General features: G+C 39.1%; 2 protein-coding genes across 3 annotated transcripts; both read right to left on the reverse strand.

Annotated features, from left to right (window-relative positions):
- Nucleotides 1-293: 293 nt before the first annotated feature.
- Nucleotides 294-7,276, reverse strand: LOC111338381 (phosphatidylinositol N-acetylglucosaminyltransferase subunit A). Its single transcript, XM_022944865.2, has 14 exons — nucleotides 7,184-7,276; nucleotides 7,011-7,101; nucleotides 6,597-6,662; nucleotides 6,239-6,361; nucleotides 5,398-5,573; nucleotides 4,929-5,044; nucleotides 4,477-4,584; nucleotides 4,098-4,204; nucleotides 3,503-3,585; nucleotides 3,001-3,086; nucleotides 1,554-1,681; nucleotides 1,102-1,157; nucleotides 817-916; nucleotides 294-562 (listed from the first exon to the last, which is right to left on the reverse strand). Exons 1-14 carry the CDS (start codon nucleotides 7,219-7,221, stop codon nucleotides 431-433), a joined length of 1,410 nt encoding a protein of 469 aa, XP_022800600.1. The 5' UTR covers nucleotides 7,222-7,276; the 3' UTR covers nucleotides 294-430.
- A 1,212-nt stretch (nucleotides 7,277-8,488) lies between these two features.
- Nucleotides 8,489-14,674, reverse strand: LOC111338396 (death-associated protein kinase 2). 2 transcript variants are annotated; one of them, XM_022944883.2, is made up of 9 exons: nucleotides 14,519-14,674; nucleotides 12,430-12,630; nucleotides 11,928-12,066; nucleotides 11,651-11,771; nucleotides 11,229-11,304; nucleotides 10,603-10,773; nucleotides 10,445-10,490; nucleotides 9,555-9,635; nucleotides 8,489-9,134 (listed from the first exon to the last, which is right to left on the reverse strand). In XM_022944883.2, exons 1-9 carry the CDS (start codon nucleotides 14,575-14,577, stop codon nucleotides 9,033-9,035), a joined length of 996 nt encoding a protein of 331 aa, XP_022800618.1. In that variant the 5' UTR covers nucleotides 14,578-14,674; the 3' UTR covers nucleotides 8,489-9,032. The 2 variants fall into 2 exon arrangements, with proteins under 2 accessions (XP_022800618.1, XP_088601874.1); XM_088745748.1 differs by lacking the exon at nucleotides 12,430-12,630 and having other exon boundaries at nucleotides 14,519-14,637.
- Between the last annotated feature and the right edge of the window lie 6,045 nt (nucleotides 14,675-20,719).

Here is a 20,719-nt window from a genome sequence, read left to right on the forward strand (position 1 = left end):
TTTCTATAACATCAAGGAATGATTAGATACTCTGGTCTTCTCGGATAGGGTCGAATAAATGGAGGTCCCGTCTCCTGCAGGGTTAGGGGCAGGAGACGTTAATTTCCCACACACGAGATTACTGTGTGATGGATGTCCTCCCCTGGGGTGGGATGGGTGGGTAACAGGACCCCCGTTTATACAAGTGTTTACTACACTGAAGGGGCTATCTTGTATAATTATAGATGTCTACTCTTCTCTACTACTCCGGCCGGGGCTCGAACCCTCGATCTCCCGCACAACAGTCCAGCGCATTATCCATTGGGCTAACTGGACGGCGGTTTATAGGTTTATAGGTTTCCGTCCGCTGTTTTATTTGCAGTTTTAACCGTGTCGTTTCGCCTCGTTTGTTTGTCTCCTCGATCTATGCCGGCCGTACATTTTGAAAATGTTATCTCACGAGAGAACAATCGATTTGTGTTTTTCTGCCGGTCACTGACACTCTTTCATCGGATGTTATGATTTCGTCTTTTGAATTCCATTTGTCTTGTTGTTCTTTACAAGAGGGCGCAATATCCATATTCTGAAAATGAAGCAGAAAAAAATGAGCTTCAGGACAACAGGCGATGAGAGTAAACAACCTTATCTACTAAAGGGTCTGTCTTTAAATTACACTTAAATCTTAAGACTATAACAGATTGAGAGCGGGGGACTGAGGAAAGTGGAGTTGAGTGCAAAAAAGCTGGACCACAAGCTTCACGTGACAGTCACAAGTCTGAACAACAGACAGGTTCAAGGATACCTTCGATAAAATCAAGCTTCGTTATATGCACCTACCTTTCTCGGAAAAAGCCATTCGAGAAGCCATAGTAAAAACAGATCAATAACTGCTAAAACGCAGAAAATTTTTCCTGCAACACGGCCGCAGTGGTATAATCTAAAAACGATAAAATGCTATTGAGACTAAAATAAATGAAAAGAACATCCAAAAGGAGAAGAAAAGTACCTGATGGCAAAGTCTTGAAAAAGTCTTGCCGGAATATAAATCAAGAAAGTTAAAAAACTTTTGCTTTCAAATGACAAGCTAGGTTGATAATTGCTTGAAACTGCTGTGCGTGTTACCTTTTGAGTCGCTCTTCAAATGAAACATGAGGTGCGGCGCTAACCAAGTCATAGACCTAACACATTGAAAAACAAAAAGGCAAATAAACTATCCATTAATAACTAATATCGATTGACAAACCCTCATCGAGAGTAGAGGCACTCGTGAAAATCGTTGTCGCTATAAAGGTTTCGTTTCTCCTCTCTATAAAGTGTTTCCATGTCATTGTGCATCACGCAGTTTACATACCGTTAAACCTGAGGGTGAATCTCAAGGCTTACTTCCCAAATATGGAAGAAGAAACTATGGAAACCAGACTGACGGATGACGTAGCCTGACAGTAAAAACCACAATGCCTCTCACTCGTTATTGCTTTTTTTTAAGTTTTCCCGCGCAAAGCGCGTGGAAATTGGAGAGCTTTTAAATTTTACAGTTACTGAGGAAAATTAGTTAAAAGAAAGTGTAAACTTACTCTTTCTGTTCGTCTAGCTACATTCTGCCATGTGTACATTGTCCTGATTCGTTCATGGGCTGTGTTTGGCGGCACAATTGTATTGTTTCTAGCAGCTTGTAGAGCGCTTTCCAGAGCTGCCACCAGAGCTGAAATACGGTATGTTACAATTATTAATCTAAGTGTAATTAGTATTAATTTGTTGGTCGTTTAACTTGAGACCATCCTGAAAAATACTATTTTTTCAACTTAAAGCTTCGCTGGTTAGATAATTTCTTGTACAGATGGTTCAACGGGTCTCTTCGAACACATTCAATATGTTTAACAGCATTCTGGAACAGAAACAAGTTCAGTTATAAGCATCAAATTTCTCCTTTGAATTTTCGCTTTCACGCTTCACGATTTTCTCTAACACAATGTTTCCAAAACAGGCACACCATCAATAGTTCGTGCATAGAGGCTTTCACACTGGTAAAGAATTTGAAAACATTGTTAAATCAAAAATTCCTTCGTCCAATTCAAGCTATTATTCACTGGAAGGAACGGCATAGTTTCGATTACCAGCCCCTGTTCGGGAACCGGAGAAAAGACTGGACCCGAGAGAGCAGCGGAATCGAGCTTCCATGACACTCCAGTACAGACCGAATGCAGTGAGGTCTGTACCAGCGACCGAGGTCAACATTCTCCCGTACAGACCGACCTAGCTTGGTTAATAAGATGTTTATTATATGACTGTGTCTTATATGCCAATTTTTTATATTCTTTACATACTTTTTTTTTCCAGACTGGTCTAGATGGGAAAATCTAGACCGCTTTCAATATTGATTTCAGCCAATCAAATTCATGAATTCAGTAGTTCCCAGTCCTTGTGAGACACAGCCATATAATAATCATCGATACTAATTTATCACTACCGGGACTGAACTGTAATTACAAATCTCACTTCTGCTTTTACTAGTATATCTACAAATTACATCCTAACATAATCACATTCATGTCAACTGTAATTGTTCAGACCACTTTCAGACAAATTTGCCATGGCTTCTCAGGTTAAATCTTTTTTACCATGGTAATGTTTTAGAGGTATATCTATTCATGATTATTTTCGTAAAATTGCTGTCCTTGTTCAATAAAAAACAGTTTTAAGTCTTCTTCTGTATAGCCCTCTATTGAGGCAAAAAAGATCTATGAGACAGGTCTTAATGAGTAATGAAGTTGGGAGCCGTAACGTTTATAATAAATACTTTATCTTTTTTTGAATAAATTATTTCTTCACATGATTAACATGTACAGTACACTTGCTGTGGTGAGGCAAAAAGCTCCAAGTGACTTGAGATGCAAAATCAGATTCTCCTTGTGTTTTTTTGAGGGAATACAAGACAGTTTCCAGTGAGAAAGAAGCAGTCCATCATAGGTCACTCAGGGTTTTTTCCATGCACTCCTTTACTCTTAGGGACATTAAACTTACATTTGACGCTTGGTTCAGCAAGTTTTATCATGTCATCAGGTAGTACCTCAGGGACCCCTCCCACTCTGGTACTGACAACCTGGAGCCTGGAGTAAAAATTCATTGTAATCTCTTGTCAGACCACAGGTAACCCAGGCTCACTGTTTGTGTCACATACACATGGTTAAATAGAGAGAACACTGGGGCAAAGTTTAGGTCTGAAAATTTGCTTGAAAATGGAAATAAAAATCAATGAAACTTACCAGGTGGTGATTTGTTGTTGTCCTTAATATGAAGGAAAGGTGAAGAAGAGTATTTTTCCCGAAACTTTGTGTACATAGTAAGGACAAGAACAAATTGCCACCTGGTAAGTTTCATTGATTTTTATTTTCATTTTCAAGCAAATTTCCAGACCTTAACTTTGCCCCATATGTTCTCTCTATTTAACCATGAGTACATGACACAAACAGTGAGCCTGGGTTACCTGTTATCAGTAAGAAAAATGCTGTTGTTTAAAACTCACCCACAACTAGCTGCTTCAACAATGGCAATGCAAAATGCTTCTGTTAATGATGTGTTAAGAAATATATCACCTTGAGTAAGCACCTAGTAGGGAATTGGAAATAATTTGAAACACTCATGAACTTGGTCTGTACTAAAATCTTGAATTTCATCTACAATTTGATGGAAAATTCTTAACATTTAACAAATGGTAAACACCACAGCGTACACTATTGAGTTATGGATGCACGCGGGAGGTTGCTAAGCATGAAAGAAGCGTAAGAGTCGCTCGAGGCGACAGCCTCGAGCGACTCTAGCTTCTTGAGTGCTTAGCAAACCTCCCAAGTGCATCCATAACTCAATAGTGTACGGTGTGGTGTTTACCATTTGTTTTATAACATAACATTGATACATTGTAGCTAAAGAGTTCCCATTTATTTAACAAATCTTACGCGACCAGAAAAAACAAGCGCGCGCAGAAAAATAGTCTTTGCATTTGCTCACGTCAGCAGCGTACACCCATGGGCAAATGGGGAACGCTAAATTGACCAATCAGAGCGCGCGCTTTACTTTGGTTATGTTATAATCCATGGTAGAAAGTGAAGTTATAAACTTACATCCCTAACTTTCTCATGTTTTAATTTTCCTAAAAACTGTACTCTTTCTTGGAGTTTACACTGTTCACAAACATCCTCCAGGAGAGCTTTCTTTGGGCCTTCACCACCTACACAACAATATGAACAAAATATAAGTATACTTGATTACATCAATCCAAACATTTTCTTCATTCAAGTTTTCACGTCCTTTAGTTGATTTCCATCAATCTCTCATTGAAAAGACTTCAATTTTTAAGAGCTGTGCAGAAGGTGCTCAAGAACTTGTCACAAAGACAACTATGTAATAATATGTTGTTGCATAATCATGACACAACAATTTGACAAAGATCAACTTGAGCTGGTAAAAAGCCTTAAAATATCTTCTTCAGTGTGGACTTACCAATAATAAACTGGACATCTGAATGATTGGCACACATGATGGGGAGTATTCCAGCCAACAAATCCATACCTTTTCGATACACCAACCGACTGACTACCACAATAGTGACTGAACAAAAAAAGGTATAATTATATTACAGTCAAACCTGTATTCAGCTGCACCATATTGCAGTAACCCTGTATTAAGCTGTAGGTTGGCTAAGCCCTGAATTTGTTTCCCCTTAAAATTTTGTACATGGAGTGATCATTTATGGCATAAATTATGTTCTCTGTTGTTTTTTCAGTATTACCCCTATGCTGTGGAAGCTGTATTAAGCAGTTAACCTATACTAAGCAATCACCTGCAATTACCAAGGGTGACTGCTTCAAACAGGTTTGACTTTCTATTAAATTATCTTTATAAAAAAATAATTTACTTCAATTAATGATAAAACATTTATTTCAACAGCTCACTTTTCCCAGGGATCTTCTTTGAAACATCAGGTGCAAATACATTGGCATCTACAGCATTAGGAATCACTGATACCATCTCAGGTTTCATTGATGCACGCAACACAGTGTTCTCCTTACTAGGGAGGTAAACAACTTCAAGGTTAACAAAGAGCAGCTAATGTGGGCTTAAATGAACACAATATATACCCCAGACAGGAAAAATAACTGGCCTGGCAGAACAAACGTATGAGAATCTCTTGTGAGATCAACTCTGCTTCATCATAAGAAATATTTGATGCAATTAAGAGCATTAATTATCTGAAGTAGCCCACCTACGTTTCATTCAATTTTTTCATCACCTCCTAAGTGGTGACCTCTTGGTAAAAAACAATTTAAATTGCTTTGATTTTACACAAATGATTTGAAGTCAAAGAACATTTATCATGAAATAAATGAGATGCAATTATAAAAAATTAAGGTTACTACAAACCTTGTATGTGATACACATATCACATGATAAATGTCTGCTAGGGAAAACTGTAAAAACTTATTAGTAATGATAGAGCTAGCATCCGCAAAACCAAACAGAGAATGGTCAGTGAACAATGTGCGAAGTCCCATAGTGCGGGCATGAAGAAGAGCATCATGACAAAGAGTAGAAAAAGCCTGGGAAAGAAAAGAGACAGAAAATACATTGACACTGACCTTTGGTACAATTACAGAAAGGCAGATGGTACAGAAAAAGACTGGAGAATTAACAAATGGTAAACATCACAGCATACACTATTGAGTTATGGATGCACACGGGAGGTTGCTAAGCACGAAAGAAGCATAAGAGTCGCTTGAGGCGATAGCCGAGAGCGACTCTAGCTTCTTGAGAGCTTAGCAAACCTCCCAAGTCCATCCATAATTCAATAGCGTACGCTGTGGTGTTTACCATTTGTTTTTTAACATAACATTGATACATTGTAGCTAAAGAGTTCCCTTTTATTTAACAAATGTTACATGACCAGAAAAAACAAGCGCGCGAGGAAAAATAGTCTATGCCTTTGCTCATGTCAGTAGCGTACACCCATGGGCAAATGGGGGATGCTAAATTGACCAATCAGAACACGTGCCTTACTTTGGTTATGTTATAAAATGAGATAGAGAGATTGAAAATGAGAGAAAATATCTGAATTTTTTGCCCTGATGTCTCCTGTCTCTTTTGGCCGCATAATTTTTATTTTCCTTTTGTATCAAATCTTGCCAATAGCCAATACTTGAAGGATAACTATTATGATAAGAATACTAATAAAATATCAATAATGTTAATAAAACCAATGACTTACAGAATGTCCATGAACTATAGTTATCTTCTCCCGCAGAAACACACATCTCATTAATGGAATTGTTGTGTACAAAGTTGGCAATGAAGACTGATTGTGAAATGGACCAAAAGGTAAATAATAAACCTTTAAGAAGACAGAACATGAAAGTAAACAATGTGTTCATCATTTAGTTAACGAAAGTGCAATGTTTTGATCCCAATGTTGCCACTTGATGTTTAAGTGGATTGGCTTGCATGTTGCTTGGAATTTTTTACACTCCATTTGGCTTGGTGTGGTATTACGACGAAAAACAACAACTTCACCAAATCAAGATTTAGAAAAATCATTTTACAAAAATGTCAAAGGAGCTGTTGCATACCTTGAGATAGTTTGTCAGATAACGGATTCCACTTCGGTCGCCATAGGCATGTGTTACAACTACGACCTGAAGTGAAAATTTATACTTTTCACACTCGTATGTCAGTGTAAACCGCCTGTGGCTGACGTCCGATTTTATCACAGATTTTATCGAAACACGAAAATCTTCCTTGAACTTATTTTTATGGAAGGAATCAAGTTAAATGCTAGCAGGCAAGGTAAGAGAAAATTTCGATGGCCAGGGAATCCCCTAACCATGATTGTATTGCGATAACGATTGAAACGAAATGGAAATTTGAATGAGAATAAATTCAGTCTTAAAATTTAGTCTTTTAAGAACGGTTTCTAATGGTTGTTTTTATCTCTCTTCTGATGGAATTTTGCAGATAACAAAACACGATGAATTTCAGCTTACCTTGTGTCCTCGTTGAATGAGACACTGAGCCAGCTGATAAATGTGACTCTCTACTCCGCCCATGTTTGGGTAAAAGAAATCGGATACCATGCTAAGAAAGACCATGATAAATTTCGGCTGGATTTTAGTAAAATTTGTTCAAAAGAGTGATAAATAAGAAAAGATTGGCTCACCATATGTTGTGTTTTTCTCGATCAGATTGGGCCGCCATGTTGGTTTCTTCTTTAAGTGAACCGCTGGCTGGTTACTCGAAAGGCTCATTTTCTCATTTCTCCTCTATTGAGCAGGCTCGCCTTGTTAGTGACACAATTTTGGGGTCATCCTCGGTGTAAAAACCTGACGAGGTTTTCTTTGTTTCACGAGGTATTGTTTTGCTCTACGCTATTGTTTATCATGTTTTGTTTTCTTTGTTTTACGTCACTCGTGAGCTTCACAGGTTTTTACACCGACGATTAGCACAATTTTGCGAGCACGGATAGAGGTAGAAGCAAGTTCTCCGTAAGATTTTGTGAAAGCATCTTCCATAGCAGTTCAGGGCCATGAAAGAGTTTAAGAGGTAAGCTCACGTTAATTTAATTGCATAACTTGCACTTATTGCAAAAAGATATACATCGGCGAAACAGGTAGAAGACTAGGTGGTCCGATTCCGAGAACACTTTCGGGACGTAAAAAGGAATGACAAGGACACATCGAAACCAGTCGCTAGGCATTTTAATTTACCTAATCATTCTAAGCAACATATGGCAATCTGCGGTCTTTCCTTACACTTAGGTAAATTAAAATGGTAACACGGTAAGCCGTAAAAATCTTGAACAAAAGCTCATCTTTCAAACCGGCAGTCTAAATCCCACAGGGATCAACGAACGCTTTTCATTCCACTAATTTATTCTTGTTTTTCTCGTTGCCATGTTCCCACCAATAACGTAGCTCCATTTTCTGCCTTTAAAGCACACACAACCCACAATTCCTCTATTCGCTCCGACGAAGGGCTAACGCTCGAAACGTCAGCTTTTGTAATCGTTACGGTGGCCAATTTACCATTTCAACTTTGTTGATATATCCAAATTATCACGTTAATTTAGGCTGCACCAAAACACAATTTCACACTCATCGTCTCCCATTCATACCTCGCGTTACCGTAAGACCGCGGGAGAGTGGAGACGCGTCAGTTGTGGGCGAGAATTTGTAATTCAACTTTTAATGACGACAATGATGATAATGACGATGATGATTTATAAATTCGTACAGAACTAATTGTAAAAACCCAGTGTAAATGTACCTGTTTGGTTCCATTCAATTAAAGGACTAAAATAAGTAGATGGCAATATGTAACAAAGAGGAGTGGACTTGGAACTTTGGACAAATGGAGCGAATTACTCAGGTACGTGCGAATAAGCGATCATATTATCCACTAAAGGGTAAAATTTTTCAAGTTCGTTAAAACAGGCCATTTGATGCCTAAGAAAATCCAGGAACCATTGATTGATATATCTGATTTATTTAAGAAAAAGTCAAGGTAGTCAATAACCCAATGGCATGCCTGTGTCGGCATTCATTTTGGTCATCGTCAGTTAACGCTGTTTGCATGACTTTGATCTGACACCCACCAGAACTTAATCATATTACACTCCACTTGGGCTCATCAATAGTAGTTATGCAAGTTGAGGACGATTTACCATCACCAATTAAACCGTAAATGAACAATCATCAAAAAGGAGAGACACTTTCTTTATTCCACCCATAGGTTTTAGGGTTAGAAGTCCAAATCTCTCCTCTGTCGGGAGTCAAAGAAACTTTATTCCCAATCCACTAAGATATACAAAAGTGTTTCTGAGTCTTGTCTGTTACTCTCGCATCTCTTTCCTTCTCCTATAAAGCGCTCATCCTTCGAGAACCAGCGTTTTAAGAAAGACGACAGTCTCATCTTAGATCTCATATCTTACTATTTGCTCTCATTTGGTTTCCTCTTGAGAGTCACGGCAGCTTTGTACATCGGTTTGGAGGAAGTTTTTTTTTTTATTTCTACTCCTCCTCCTCTTCCTCCTCTTCCTCCTCAGGGGACTCATAAACATCTTCGTCAAATGAGCGGAGAACGCACGAAGCAACAACCAGTTCGTCTTCTTCCTAAAATAAAGCAAACCAAATGTTCCATTTAGTGGCCACGGATTCTCGGTAAACGCTGATAATTGGCTGAATAGCTCACATATTGACTGATTACTTGACAGACTGACTGGCCGACAAGCTGATTGACTGTGTGGGTGGGTGTGGCTGACTGACCGGCTCAGTGGTTGGCCAGCTGACTGGGAGGATAACTGACTTATTTTATGACTGGCTGGCTGGTTTACTGGCTGACTATTTATTTACTGTCGCATCGTCAAATGACTCACTGACTGATAACTAATAGACCTCCTGACTGACCATAACAACGTTTTTTTTTTTTTTAATTATAATTATTCGAATAGAGAACATTTTAGCGTCGTCTCCTTTCCACAATCGTAGGAGTAAACGAGGTTAATGATTAAGGGGTTTTTTTTTCTCACTCACCGCCTCTTTCAGTTGGTCATTTAGGACTTTAAATTTTGAAGCTGGTATTTCGGAGGATTTTCTCTTCTGGGTAAGGATGGGCTAAGAAAGACAAAGTATCAATATCAATACGACACATACTTTTTTATATTGGCGATCGGGAGATTACCTTGTTAAGCAAAGGAGAGATTAAGCACCACGTATTTTTTTCCCCGCGAGCGGCAGAGGGTCGCGTGACCTGACATTTGCCGTTTACCGGCCGCCGTTTCTACTCGAGGAGGACATTTTTGCCGTTTGTAGGGAACGCGGAAATGTGAGTATTTGCAGCCCATTTTTACCGACTATTTCCACATTTTGATCGCTTGCTTTTATAGCTAAGCTTTTTTTTATCATCTTACTTCTATATGAACTGCTTGTAAAGCTAATAGAGTTCAAATTCAAGCGGAAAATACATTACTTCTTTGTATCTATTATTTCTAGTCGTAGTGAATGGCGACCGAGAACATTTGTTCTGCCGTGTCTTCGGGAAGCTTAAACACGAAGGCGCGCTATATAAGAAAGTTTTCCCTGCGAAGACCTAGGCTCATTTGTCACTCACCGTTGACGTGTGCTGGTCAAATTTAAATGCTGGTAGACGAACAAAAGGAGCTAATGAGATATCTATTGTTTTACTTCCACCAGCATGGTGGCATGATGTAACGTGCGAACCACCTCGAACTTCGCGGACGGAACGACAAACAACTAGCCGACGTTCAGCGTTCGCCGTTTTCGCGGTGCTTAATCTAACTAATGAGACCCAATAACGCGAAAAAGCATCGTTCTAAATAGTTGGGATTAACTTCTTGAGCTTCTTCGTTTTTTATCAGAATTTCTACAACTATACCTGTTGAAAAACAATATTAGAGTCTTACCGAGAGCCAAGGATCATCCAGGCAGGATGAAGCTGAAGGTCGTCTCCTAAAATGAGACAAAACTCTGATAGAACATGTGTTCTCGAGTCATCCAGTAATTTCGCATCCGATCTACCATTGAACTGACGACTGGTTTAAACTAAGTATGTGATACTTACTCAGGCTGTCTAATAAGAAGTTTCTTGATCAAATTTTCGGCTTCTTGTGTAGCGTTGCGAAACAAGCCGACAGGCATTTCATATGCGACTGATTTGACTTTCGCAGCAACTTTGTCATCAGCATTTTCGTCGTCACTGTCCTCTATGGTGAACGGCAGGGTAGCACTCAACCTGTTAGGTAAATCATTAAATCAATTAATTAACTTCTAAATCGATCAATTAGTCAGTCAATCAACCAATTGATTGGTCAGTCTATAAGACAATCCATGATATTTATTCCCACACCACTAACACCAGTGAGAAAGCTCCACTAACACACGACAACCAAGGCTTGTATAAAGTTTTCGATCAAATTTTTCGGAAAATGAAAGACAACTTTTTTCAAACCAACTCAGTGCTGGATCAATACAATATCTGGGAAGACTAAAACATAAGGCTGTCATACTTGTGATTTCAAATCAAACTCGCGATGCACCCTCGTTTGATTATGAAATCGCACGTATAATTTCAGACCAAATTATACTCCACTCAGTTAAATTTCCTTTATAAATCGGTCAGTCAGTAAATCAAAACAGCATCGCCGTCTGTGAATTCTGGTTGTTTTTTTATATTTTAAGCTGACTCACAATATGTACAGGAGTACTCCCACACTCCACATGTCAGCTCCCCAATGGGTCATCTCAAAGTTAAGTACCTCTGGAGCTGAAGTCAAAATATCAGGCACCAATAAGGCAACTAAATTAATGTTGAAGAGTTTCTTGTATTCTCAGTTTTTTTTTCCTGGGCAAGCTTGAGGGTTTTGAGCTTTAAGAGTAGCAGAGAAAGAAGAAAAATTTCTATCCTTGAAGAAAAAGCGCTGTTTAGAAATCGTCAGCGGTTTGCGCTAGAAAAGAAGAAAAAGTTTGATGATGACTCTGTGGTATAAAGTTTCTATTTCACTCAAGGTTGAACCTTGCGTTTCTGGAAATCGAAAGTTTACTATTAATTATTCCCACGATTTATTCTCTAGTTTTAAGGTATCTAACAATATTAGAAAATTATTTCTTACCTGTGAACTCAGTGACTCCAACTGCGTCAACGAATTGACCGTTGGGAGACTGGATCTGCCTGGCGTTCCCGTAATCGATCAGAGTCAGTTTAAAGTCTCTTGACATAAAAAGGTTTGCCGGCTGTTTGATTTGAAATAAAAAAAATAAAGAAAATGCTTCAGTAGAATTAACAGAATCAGATGGACGCGTTTAATAAGTTAGTGAGCCAAAAGAGTTTCTCCTTTTCTCCGTTGTCTGAGGTCGTTACCGAAATTGTATTTCAGTCTACTTTCTCACCCTGATATCCAGATGAACGATGTTTTGCTTGTGCAGATAAGTAAGAGCCTCAACAAGCTGAGCAATGACAAGTGATGCATCCTCTTCACTTGCCGTAGTTTTTTCTGCCAGGAATTCGAGTACCTCTTTTCCTTCGATCCTATGAACAAAAAAAAGAACGCATTCATCTCGCGCGCATTGACAAAGTCATAAGATATGGGAGTAGTCAAGAAATCAACAGGGGCACCTGACTGGCCCCATTCCCCCAGCATGACATAGACATAATTTATAACAGTTAAACATCTTGGTACGTCCCTAAGACGCTGAGGTAAGAGATCTCCCTTGATAAATTCTTAGTCAGTGCGTTCGTCCATCAAGTTAATCTGTGACAATCCCCTGGCGGCGATGGAAGGCTTTCGTAACAAGCGGTTATTCAATAGTGGCCCACGGGATTCATACTTCAAATCAAACTGGGACAGCTAGTGGTGTTATGCTCATTATATGGTTGGTAAATGGCACCCACCTATCCATTACGATAACTACATATTTTTGGACGATGAATCCATCTCGAACCGTCAGCAGCTTGTCATGTTTGAGAGTCGCCATTATCTCGAATTCTTGTTTTGTGTTCTTCTCGGTGTCAGCATCGTACTTGATCAGCTTGGCAACTAATTGTTTCCTCGTTTTATTATCTGAGCAATTTTTGACAACGGCGTATTTACCTCTATCAATGGATAGAAGAAAAAGTTAACTTATCCCGCACACTAGCATGACAAAGTTACTCACTTCAAAGTGTGAAAAACCAAGCCATCTTTAATCTCCAGGGCTACGCAAATCCTTCTAATACCCATGTTGTGCATTTGACATTTGGTCAATAATGAAATGTTGAAGAGAACGCAGTGCGCGAATTACCTGCGCTGTATCATGGGGTAAGCTAAATTTTCCCCTACCAACAGACCCCCCATATAAGATCGGGTTAAAACTATTTTTGCTCCAAGCTGCTTTGATAGAAATAAGGAGTTAATACCTTGCATAATTTTCAACATCAACTTTAAGTAACCGAATACGTATGGTAATGGAGTGGGGCAGTTTGTTTAAGTGGGACGTCCGGAGGTACAATGCATGATATATTGCGAGTTCCTGAGAAGACCGCCCCATATAAAGAAACAGCTGGGTTAATGGAATGTGAGATTTTCTCTTCTTTAACAAGTCTTACTAAATCTTTTATGAACCATTCAAAACAAGGACAACAATACCCGTGTGCTTTAAAAAAACGAACAAAACAAAACAACAAGAACAAAAATTGGCATTTGTATCATCCTATGTAACATAACTACGTTGCCTGATAACGTGTGAGCGGTATTTGTTGGTAGCTATTTGTTCATAACCTTTCATGTACACTGAAGTGATTGATGAGGACGGATTTGATCAGTTTTCGAAAAAAAAGATCGGAAAACAGCGGCGAAAAATATCTGGCCGAGTAAATACCCCAGGAGCATTCAAAGAATTTAACAGCACCTATTCAGTGAGTTATTGCTGACGCTCTGTGCGTAAAAGAATGAAAACTATCCCTTTTATAATTCCCGAAGTCAACAATAAATTTCAGTTCAAGTTACTATTAACAAAAGTTCTCGTCGAAAATATGACTTTCCTCGAATTTTCTGGAATACTTTCCACCCTGATAAGGCTGCGTTGAGACTGAATTTCAAACCACTTTTAAAATTTTAACCTAAGTAGATAGCAGATGTGTGGAGTAGTCTGCCGTTCATTAGGTGTCACGGGCGAGTTTTAAGTGACTAACAACATCATTTGTTGTAGGGAGTCAAACACTTGTCTTTACTCGTCATTCAAACTCGTTAAGTGCTTCCAGTTTTGGAAGCAAATGAATAGAATTTTAAGAATAACACCATTGTCATGACCTTTGCTTGGGGTCAGAAAAATACCTTTTTTGTTTTGAATGGTATAATAAAACAGTGTGCTGAATAACGAGGGAAAAATCTCGTAATTTATCTGTGATTCATTGCGGAATATTCTCTTTCTGTAGTAAAATGTTAAAACTGACACTCACTTCGATAACAACATGAACACCAAACATGACAGAGAGATAAAGAGAAATTTTGAAAAGTTAGTAATGTACGTTCTTCTTATAACTTCAATATGACAAGTAAGCTTAGGTAGATGATACTGAAAAGAAATTGAGAATTGTTAGCTCGACGAAAGTCGTGAAATCAGCCGAAAATTTAAACAATAAGCGCGCAGCATGAGACATTTCCAGTGACTCAGAGATGTACCTCACTACTGTCAAGTCTAGACATTATTTGAGTGAACGTTCTGATCGATGTGCAAGTACCTTTTCACACGTTCCACGACACGGCCAGTTTCAAGGTACAATGCTTAATCTTCCCCCCAAGTTATGCAATGAAACCTTTGGAAGCAGCTTTCTATATTCAAATACTAAAACTTACAAATCTAGCTCTTATATTAATCTGTTGCGCGCGGACAGGGCGCTCCGTTACAAACAAACTAATCACTTTCACTGGTTATTCGCATCCACCCGGTTGCCCACAAGCTCTGCATTGGCTATATTCAACAACAAGAGTAAAATGTTCTACCTTCCAATTTCCTCATTAAAGTTGTAATATTTATCCGGATTTTCTTTTTTCAACTCCATGACTATCCAGCTCCGATCACAACAACAGGGTGGGTGTATCTATTGACAGGGAAACCAATTTATGTTCAAACGACCCGACCACTTTTGAGTGACGAGAGACATTTAATTCTTGTTCTTGACCTATTGAAAGCTAATGCATCATAACATTTCCAACATAGATGAACTGGCGTTGGCCATAAGTTCACTTCCGGTTCTATCTGGTGTAATAAATGACATGCAACATAGATGAACTGGCGTTGGCCATAAGTTCACTTCCGGTTCTATCTGGTGTAATAAATGACATGCAACTCTGCCATTTCCACTCATTATGAACACCTTTTTTCATCAAATGCTTTTATCCTTCATTATTTTTCGACCAAACTAACTGCAGCCTATAATTATTAAAAATGGAGGCTTATTGTCCACGTTTCAGTCGACACAGCTTTTTGTGTTCTATTCGCATTTCTCGAGATTTTCGCGTCATTTTAATTCCTTTGGTGTAATATGGCATCTACTGCCGACAGTTAAAACTTTCCAAAATAAACGTAGCCGAACCAAATACTCGCAAGTTCGTTCAAAGGAAAACATCGTACTCCATAATATTTGAAAAGGACTCCATGACCTCTTTTATCCTCCATTATTTTTGGACCAAACTAACTGCAGCCTATATTTATTTAAAAAGGAGGCTTCTATTCCACGAATTTAGTTTAAATACCTCCTCTGCACAGTTTTCTTTAATAGATTTTTCATGCCTGACTTAACTTTTTCATATCTGTTAAATTACAGACTTGCGATCTATAGTTGTACTAAATAGATTATTTAATTTTTTTTTTTATTACTTGGGAGGAAACTGATCCCTTGTGAAATCAGCTTAGCAACTCACCCCCACCCCCCCCCCTCTGGAGACGCGAGGAATACAATTAAAAAGTGTTTAGTGGTGTGCAATATTAAAAGAAGATCAAGGCGTTTATCTCACCAAAAAAGGTAATTCGGGGGAAATATGTAGCACATTAAAAAGAACACGATTAACTCTGTCTTGTGTTTAAATAGCAAAGATACAACTCTTTTGTGAACTGAGAAAATTCCCTCCGAAATTGAAACTATGCAATTTTGGTAATGAACTGAAAAAAAATATGGTCGATTCGTGTCCCTCAAAAGCAAATTCAATTGTTTTATGTCCTTGTATCTACAAAAAAAGAAAAAAATCAAACACGACTTATTACGTGTTAGAGAGACCGTGAGTAGTTCTGTGTTGTGTGCAAGTATCAATATTATAGCTTTTTTGTGGGTTGGAGAAAATCCCCTCTAAATATTCCAACAATACAAATATGTTAATGAGGTTAAAAGACCCGTTTTTCCTTGTGATTCCTCAAAGTCACCGAAAGCTCCTTAAAAATATCAATTGCTTCAATATTTATGCGTTTATATCTCTGCGGCAAGAAAGAGTTCTTAAATAATAATGGCGCGTTAAAAACAGTGTGATGAGATGTTCATTGTGTGCAAGTGTCAAAGCTACAGCTCTTTTGTCGGCCGAGGAACTCCTCTCTAAATTTTAAAACAATGGAATTTTGTTTGAAGACCCCTTTAAGTTCGTGGTTCTACCAAGTTACCAAAAGCTCATTAATTTCTATTCTTTCATTATTTATGCGTTTATATCTCTCTGAATATTAAAACGTTAATAAGCTTTTGGTCAATCGGAGAGAGCCACTAGCTAAAACAAGCTTTCAACTCGAAAAAGAGGCATTCCTGGACAATTTAGAAATAGTTAAATAGAGCACGATTAGCTGTGAATTTTGTGGGCCGAGAAACTCCTCTCTGAATATCAAAACAATAGAATTTAAGTTCATGCGTTTATATCCCTGCGAAAAAGGGGAATTCTTTGACAATTTATAGCTTGTTAAAAAGAGCGTGATTAGCCGTGTATTGTGTGCAACTGTCAAAGCTACCGCTCTTTTGTGGGCCGATTAAATCCCTTCTGAATACTAAGACAACAGAAATTCGTAAATGAGCTTTTGGTTAATCTGGAAACGCCCCTTTCCTATACCTGGACCCTTTACGCCCTAATATCGGTATGCATATTCTCCATACTGTCCTCCATACACTTCCCAAGGTGCTGACAAAGAGAATCTGTTTACTAATCACGAGTTTTTTTAGTTGGTGATCATTTCCTTTATTCTCCTGACCTTAATGTTTGATTCAGGGGTGATATTGTAAGGAGAAATTAGAAGCTAGTTACTCCTAGGCCTAGGGGTCAAAGGGGGAAAAGAAAAGGAAAAACAATCTTTACAACGCCGGTTCGCATCAAAGATCCCCTCAGGTTTTACACTAAGGACAAATGTCCAGAAAATTATTATCACCTATAGCTAAACTCCATCACGGTAATCACCAATACTGTCACGCAAATGTTATTTGAAAGTAGTAGTGTTGTGTCGCCTTAAGACTAACGAATGAATGAAGGCCTGGAAGTAAACAAAGCTGGGTGTTATTTTTCATCGCTTCGACAGGACAAGTAAATCACTCCTTTCGCGGACGACAAAGTTAGTTTTTTCTTTTCCATTCAACACCAGAAAACGTCCCACCGCAGAAGAGGCTGCGAAACATCCCTGACTGATGGTAAGTTCCTAAAAAAAGACTTTTTACATTGAATTATACTTTGAGCAATGCTTAGTTCTTATTCCTGGACTGGAAAGAAGCGTGATTAGTTGGTGTATTGTATGAAAGTGTGAAAGCTACAGCTGTTTTGTGGGCCGAGAAACTCCTCTCTGAATATTAAAACAATAGAAATTCGTGAATGAGGTTTTGGTTTATCTGGAAGAACCAACAGCAAAATGCTATTGTTCTTCAATTCAGAGACCATTCGTAGAGATATAGACGCATGTAAAGGAGCTCCTGGACAATTTGTAGCTCGTTGGAAAGAGCGTGATTAGCTGTGTATTGTGTGCAAGTGTCAAAGCTACAGCTCTTTACTGCGCCGAGAAACTCCTCCCGGAATATTAAAACAATAGAAATTCGTTAATGAGCTTTTGGTTTATCTGGGAGAACCAGCAACAAAATGCTTTTACTATTCAGAGAGGATTAGTAGAGCTATAGACGCATATAAAGGAATTCCTGGACGATGTATATCTCGTTGCAAAGAGTGTGATTAGTTGTGTAATGCGTGCAAGTGTCAAAGTTACAGCTCTTTAGTGGGCCGAGAAACTTCTCTCTGAATACTAAAACAATAGAAATTAGTTAATGAGCTTTTGGCTTATCTGGAAGAACAAGCAGCAAAATACTCTTGTTTTACTATTTAGAGACCTCGTAGAGATATAGACGCATTTAAAAGAGCTCCTGGACAATTTCTATCTCGTTGCAAAGAGCGTGATTAGCTGTGTATTGTGTGCAAGTGTCAAAGCTAATGCAGTCGTAATTTTCTCGGCTCCGCCATAGCCACTTATCTATATCTGTTCTGTTGTTTAAGTCGCTCTTTAATTTATCTAAATACGCTCATTTTCTGTCCATCTTATGCCCTTGATGATTCTGGAGTTACAAAGACCACTAATGAAGTGGATTTATACCGTGCAAGTTGCTCGTCGTCGATGCGTTTGTTCCGCCATCTTGGATTTTCATCTTCAACAAGATCACATCGCTACTTCACTGCTCGGATATCTCATACTCCGAACTCTGTTTCTTCCTTTAACCTAACGAGTCTTCGCTTAACAACCAGTGGCGACATCAGCCCGAACCCTGGTCCACCAATTACGTCTTTTACGACAAATCGTCGAGCAGTTAAACATCGAAGCCATCATCATAGCCACCGCTCCAACGTTGTGCAGGTAAACCGCGTATCTGATCTCCATTTGAGTACATCGAACACTCAGCTGACCATGTGCACGTTAAATGCTCGTTCTATTTCAAACAAATCTGCACTGTTTGTTGATTATGTCGACGAATGCAAAGCTGACCTAGTTGCAATAACTGAAACTTGGTTATCAGACAACGACTCCGCTGTGTGCTACGAGATAACTCCTGCTGGCTATAAACTGTTACACTGCCCTAGGGGTGATCGTAGAGGTGGAGGTACGGCCCTCTTGTTCAGAGATAACATCAATGTTTCCAAGCTCGAAACTGTTTCAAGGATTTCCTTTGAATCTTCTGAATACCTTGTCTGCACTGGCTCCCTACGCTTTCGACTGGCAATCATCTATCGACCGCCGTACTCTGTTAATCATCCTGTGACTGTAAACAGCTTTATTGACGAATTTTCAGAGTACCTTGAATCTGTTATCCTATCTAACGACGTCCTGTGTTTAACTGGCGATTTTAACATCCATGTTGATGATCACAATGATTCAGCTGCTTGTCGCTTTTTGGATTTATTGGAGTCAATGTCTTTAACTCAACATGTGACAGAACCAACGCATGAACTTGGTCATACACTAGATCTGGTAATTACTCGAACGTCAGACAACCTTATTAGCGGTCGACCATCGCCTGACATTCTATTTTCGGATCATCTAGCGTTACTTTTCAAATTGAAAACACCTCGACCACCTCTCAAAGTTGGGCGTGTCTCATTTAGGAAGCTGCGATCAATTGATAAGTCTGCTTTTGCGGATGAAATCTGTAACAGCGAGCTTCTTCAAACAGATACTGAAGATCCTGACGAGCTTGCCGCCTTATTCAACAACACATTGCGTTCCCTGCTGGATCGGCACGCTCCTGTTAAGCAAAAGAATGTTACTATTAGAACTCGTGTTCCATGGATGAATCATGAAATTATATCGGCTAAACGTCAACGGAGGAAAGCTGAAAGGAAATGGAGGGCTTCTAAAGCACACATCGATTTACTATCCTATCGCGCAATGAGAAATCGAGTGACGTTTTTGAGTAACGAGGCCCGTAGTGCATACTATACAAACTTCATAACTGAGAACAGCACGGACCAGAGAAGGTTATTTAGAGCAAGTAAGTCCCTGCTGAATTTATCAAATGGTCCTGGCCTCCCACTGTCGACTAATGATTATCAGTTGGCTAATGATTTTGGAAAATTCTTTGCTCAAAAAATTGCTGATATCAAGTCTGCTATTGCAAACCAGAGCCGCCTTCCTGTCACCATTGACGCTGCCAGTACTGTGACTGCTTCCTGTTTTTCAGAATTTACTCTCCTGTCCGAATCAGAGGTGTTTGATTTAATCAAAGCTTCATCAAAGAAATCTTGTCTTCTTGATCCTATTCCAACCAAGCTTCTTACTGACTTCGCCGATGTGCTACTACCTCCGATCACGAAAATAATAAATCTTTCGCTTGATTCTGGTTATTTCCCACGCATCTGGAAAAGTGCTCTAGTACGGCCGCTGCTGAAGAAGGATGGATTACCTCTTGTTTTTAAGAACTACAGACCCGTGAGTAATTTGGCATTTATCTCAAAGCTGGTTGAGACTGTTGTTGCCAAGCAGCTACAGCATTATCTGAATGGCAACAATCTGTTCCCAGTGTTTCAATCCGCCTATCGACAGAACCACAGCACAGAAACTGCACTCCTTAAGGTTACGAATGACATTCTCCTTAACATGAACAGTCAACGTGTTACTCTGCTTATTCTACTCGATTTAAGTGCTGCCTTCGACACAGTTGATCACGACACCATGCTACGTCGACTTGAGTCATCATTTGGTATACAGGGGAAAGCCCTCTCCTGGTTTACGTCCTATTTGTCTGGTAGAACTCAACGGATCATGATTAACGATTCGCTATCGGAACCTTTTAAATTAGAATGCGGTGTGCCTCAAGGTTCCTGTCTGGGTCCGTTATTGTTTTCGTTGTATACGAGCAAGCTTTTTGAGATCATTAAATATCATTTGCCCACGATTCATTGTTACGCTGATGACTCACAAGTTTACATCTCATTTAGTCCCAACGACAGAGCTGAACAACTTGCTGTAGTGAGGAGTATGGAGGACTGCATCAGAGACATTCGTCTTTGGATGTTGAATAATGATCTTAAATTAAATGACGACAAGACTGAATTCCTTATCATTGGCACATCACAACAGCTGGGAAAGCTCGACAATATCAGTATACGTGTGGGCGACTCAGACATACACCCCGTGCCAATTGCGAGAAATCTTGGTTCCTGGTTTGATTCAAGGCTCTCCATGGCAACACACATCACGAAAATTTG

The sequence above is a fragment of the Stylophora pistillata genome, chromosome 14 (genome assembly GCF_964205215.1).
Source record: "Stylophora pistillata chromosome 14, jaStyPist1.2, whole genome shotgun sequence".
Lineage (NCBI taxonomy): Eukaryota > Metazoa > Cnidaria > Anthozoa > Scleractinia > Pocilloporidae > Stylophora > Stylophora pistillata.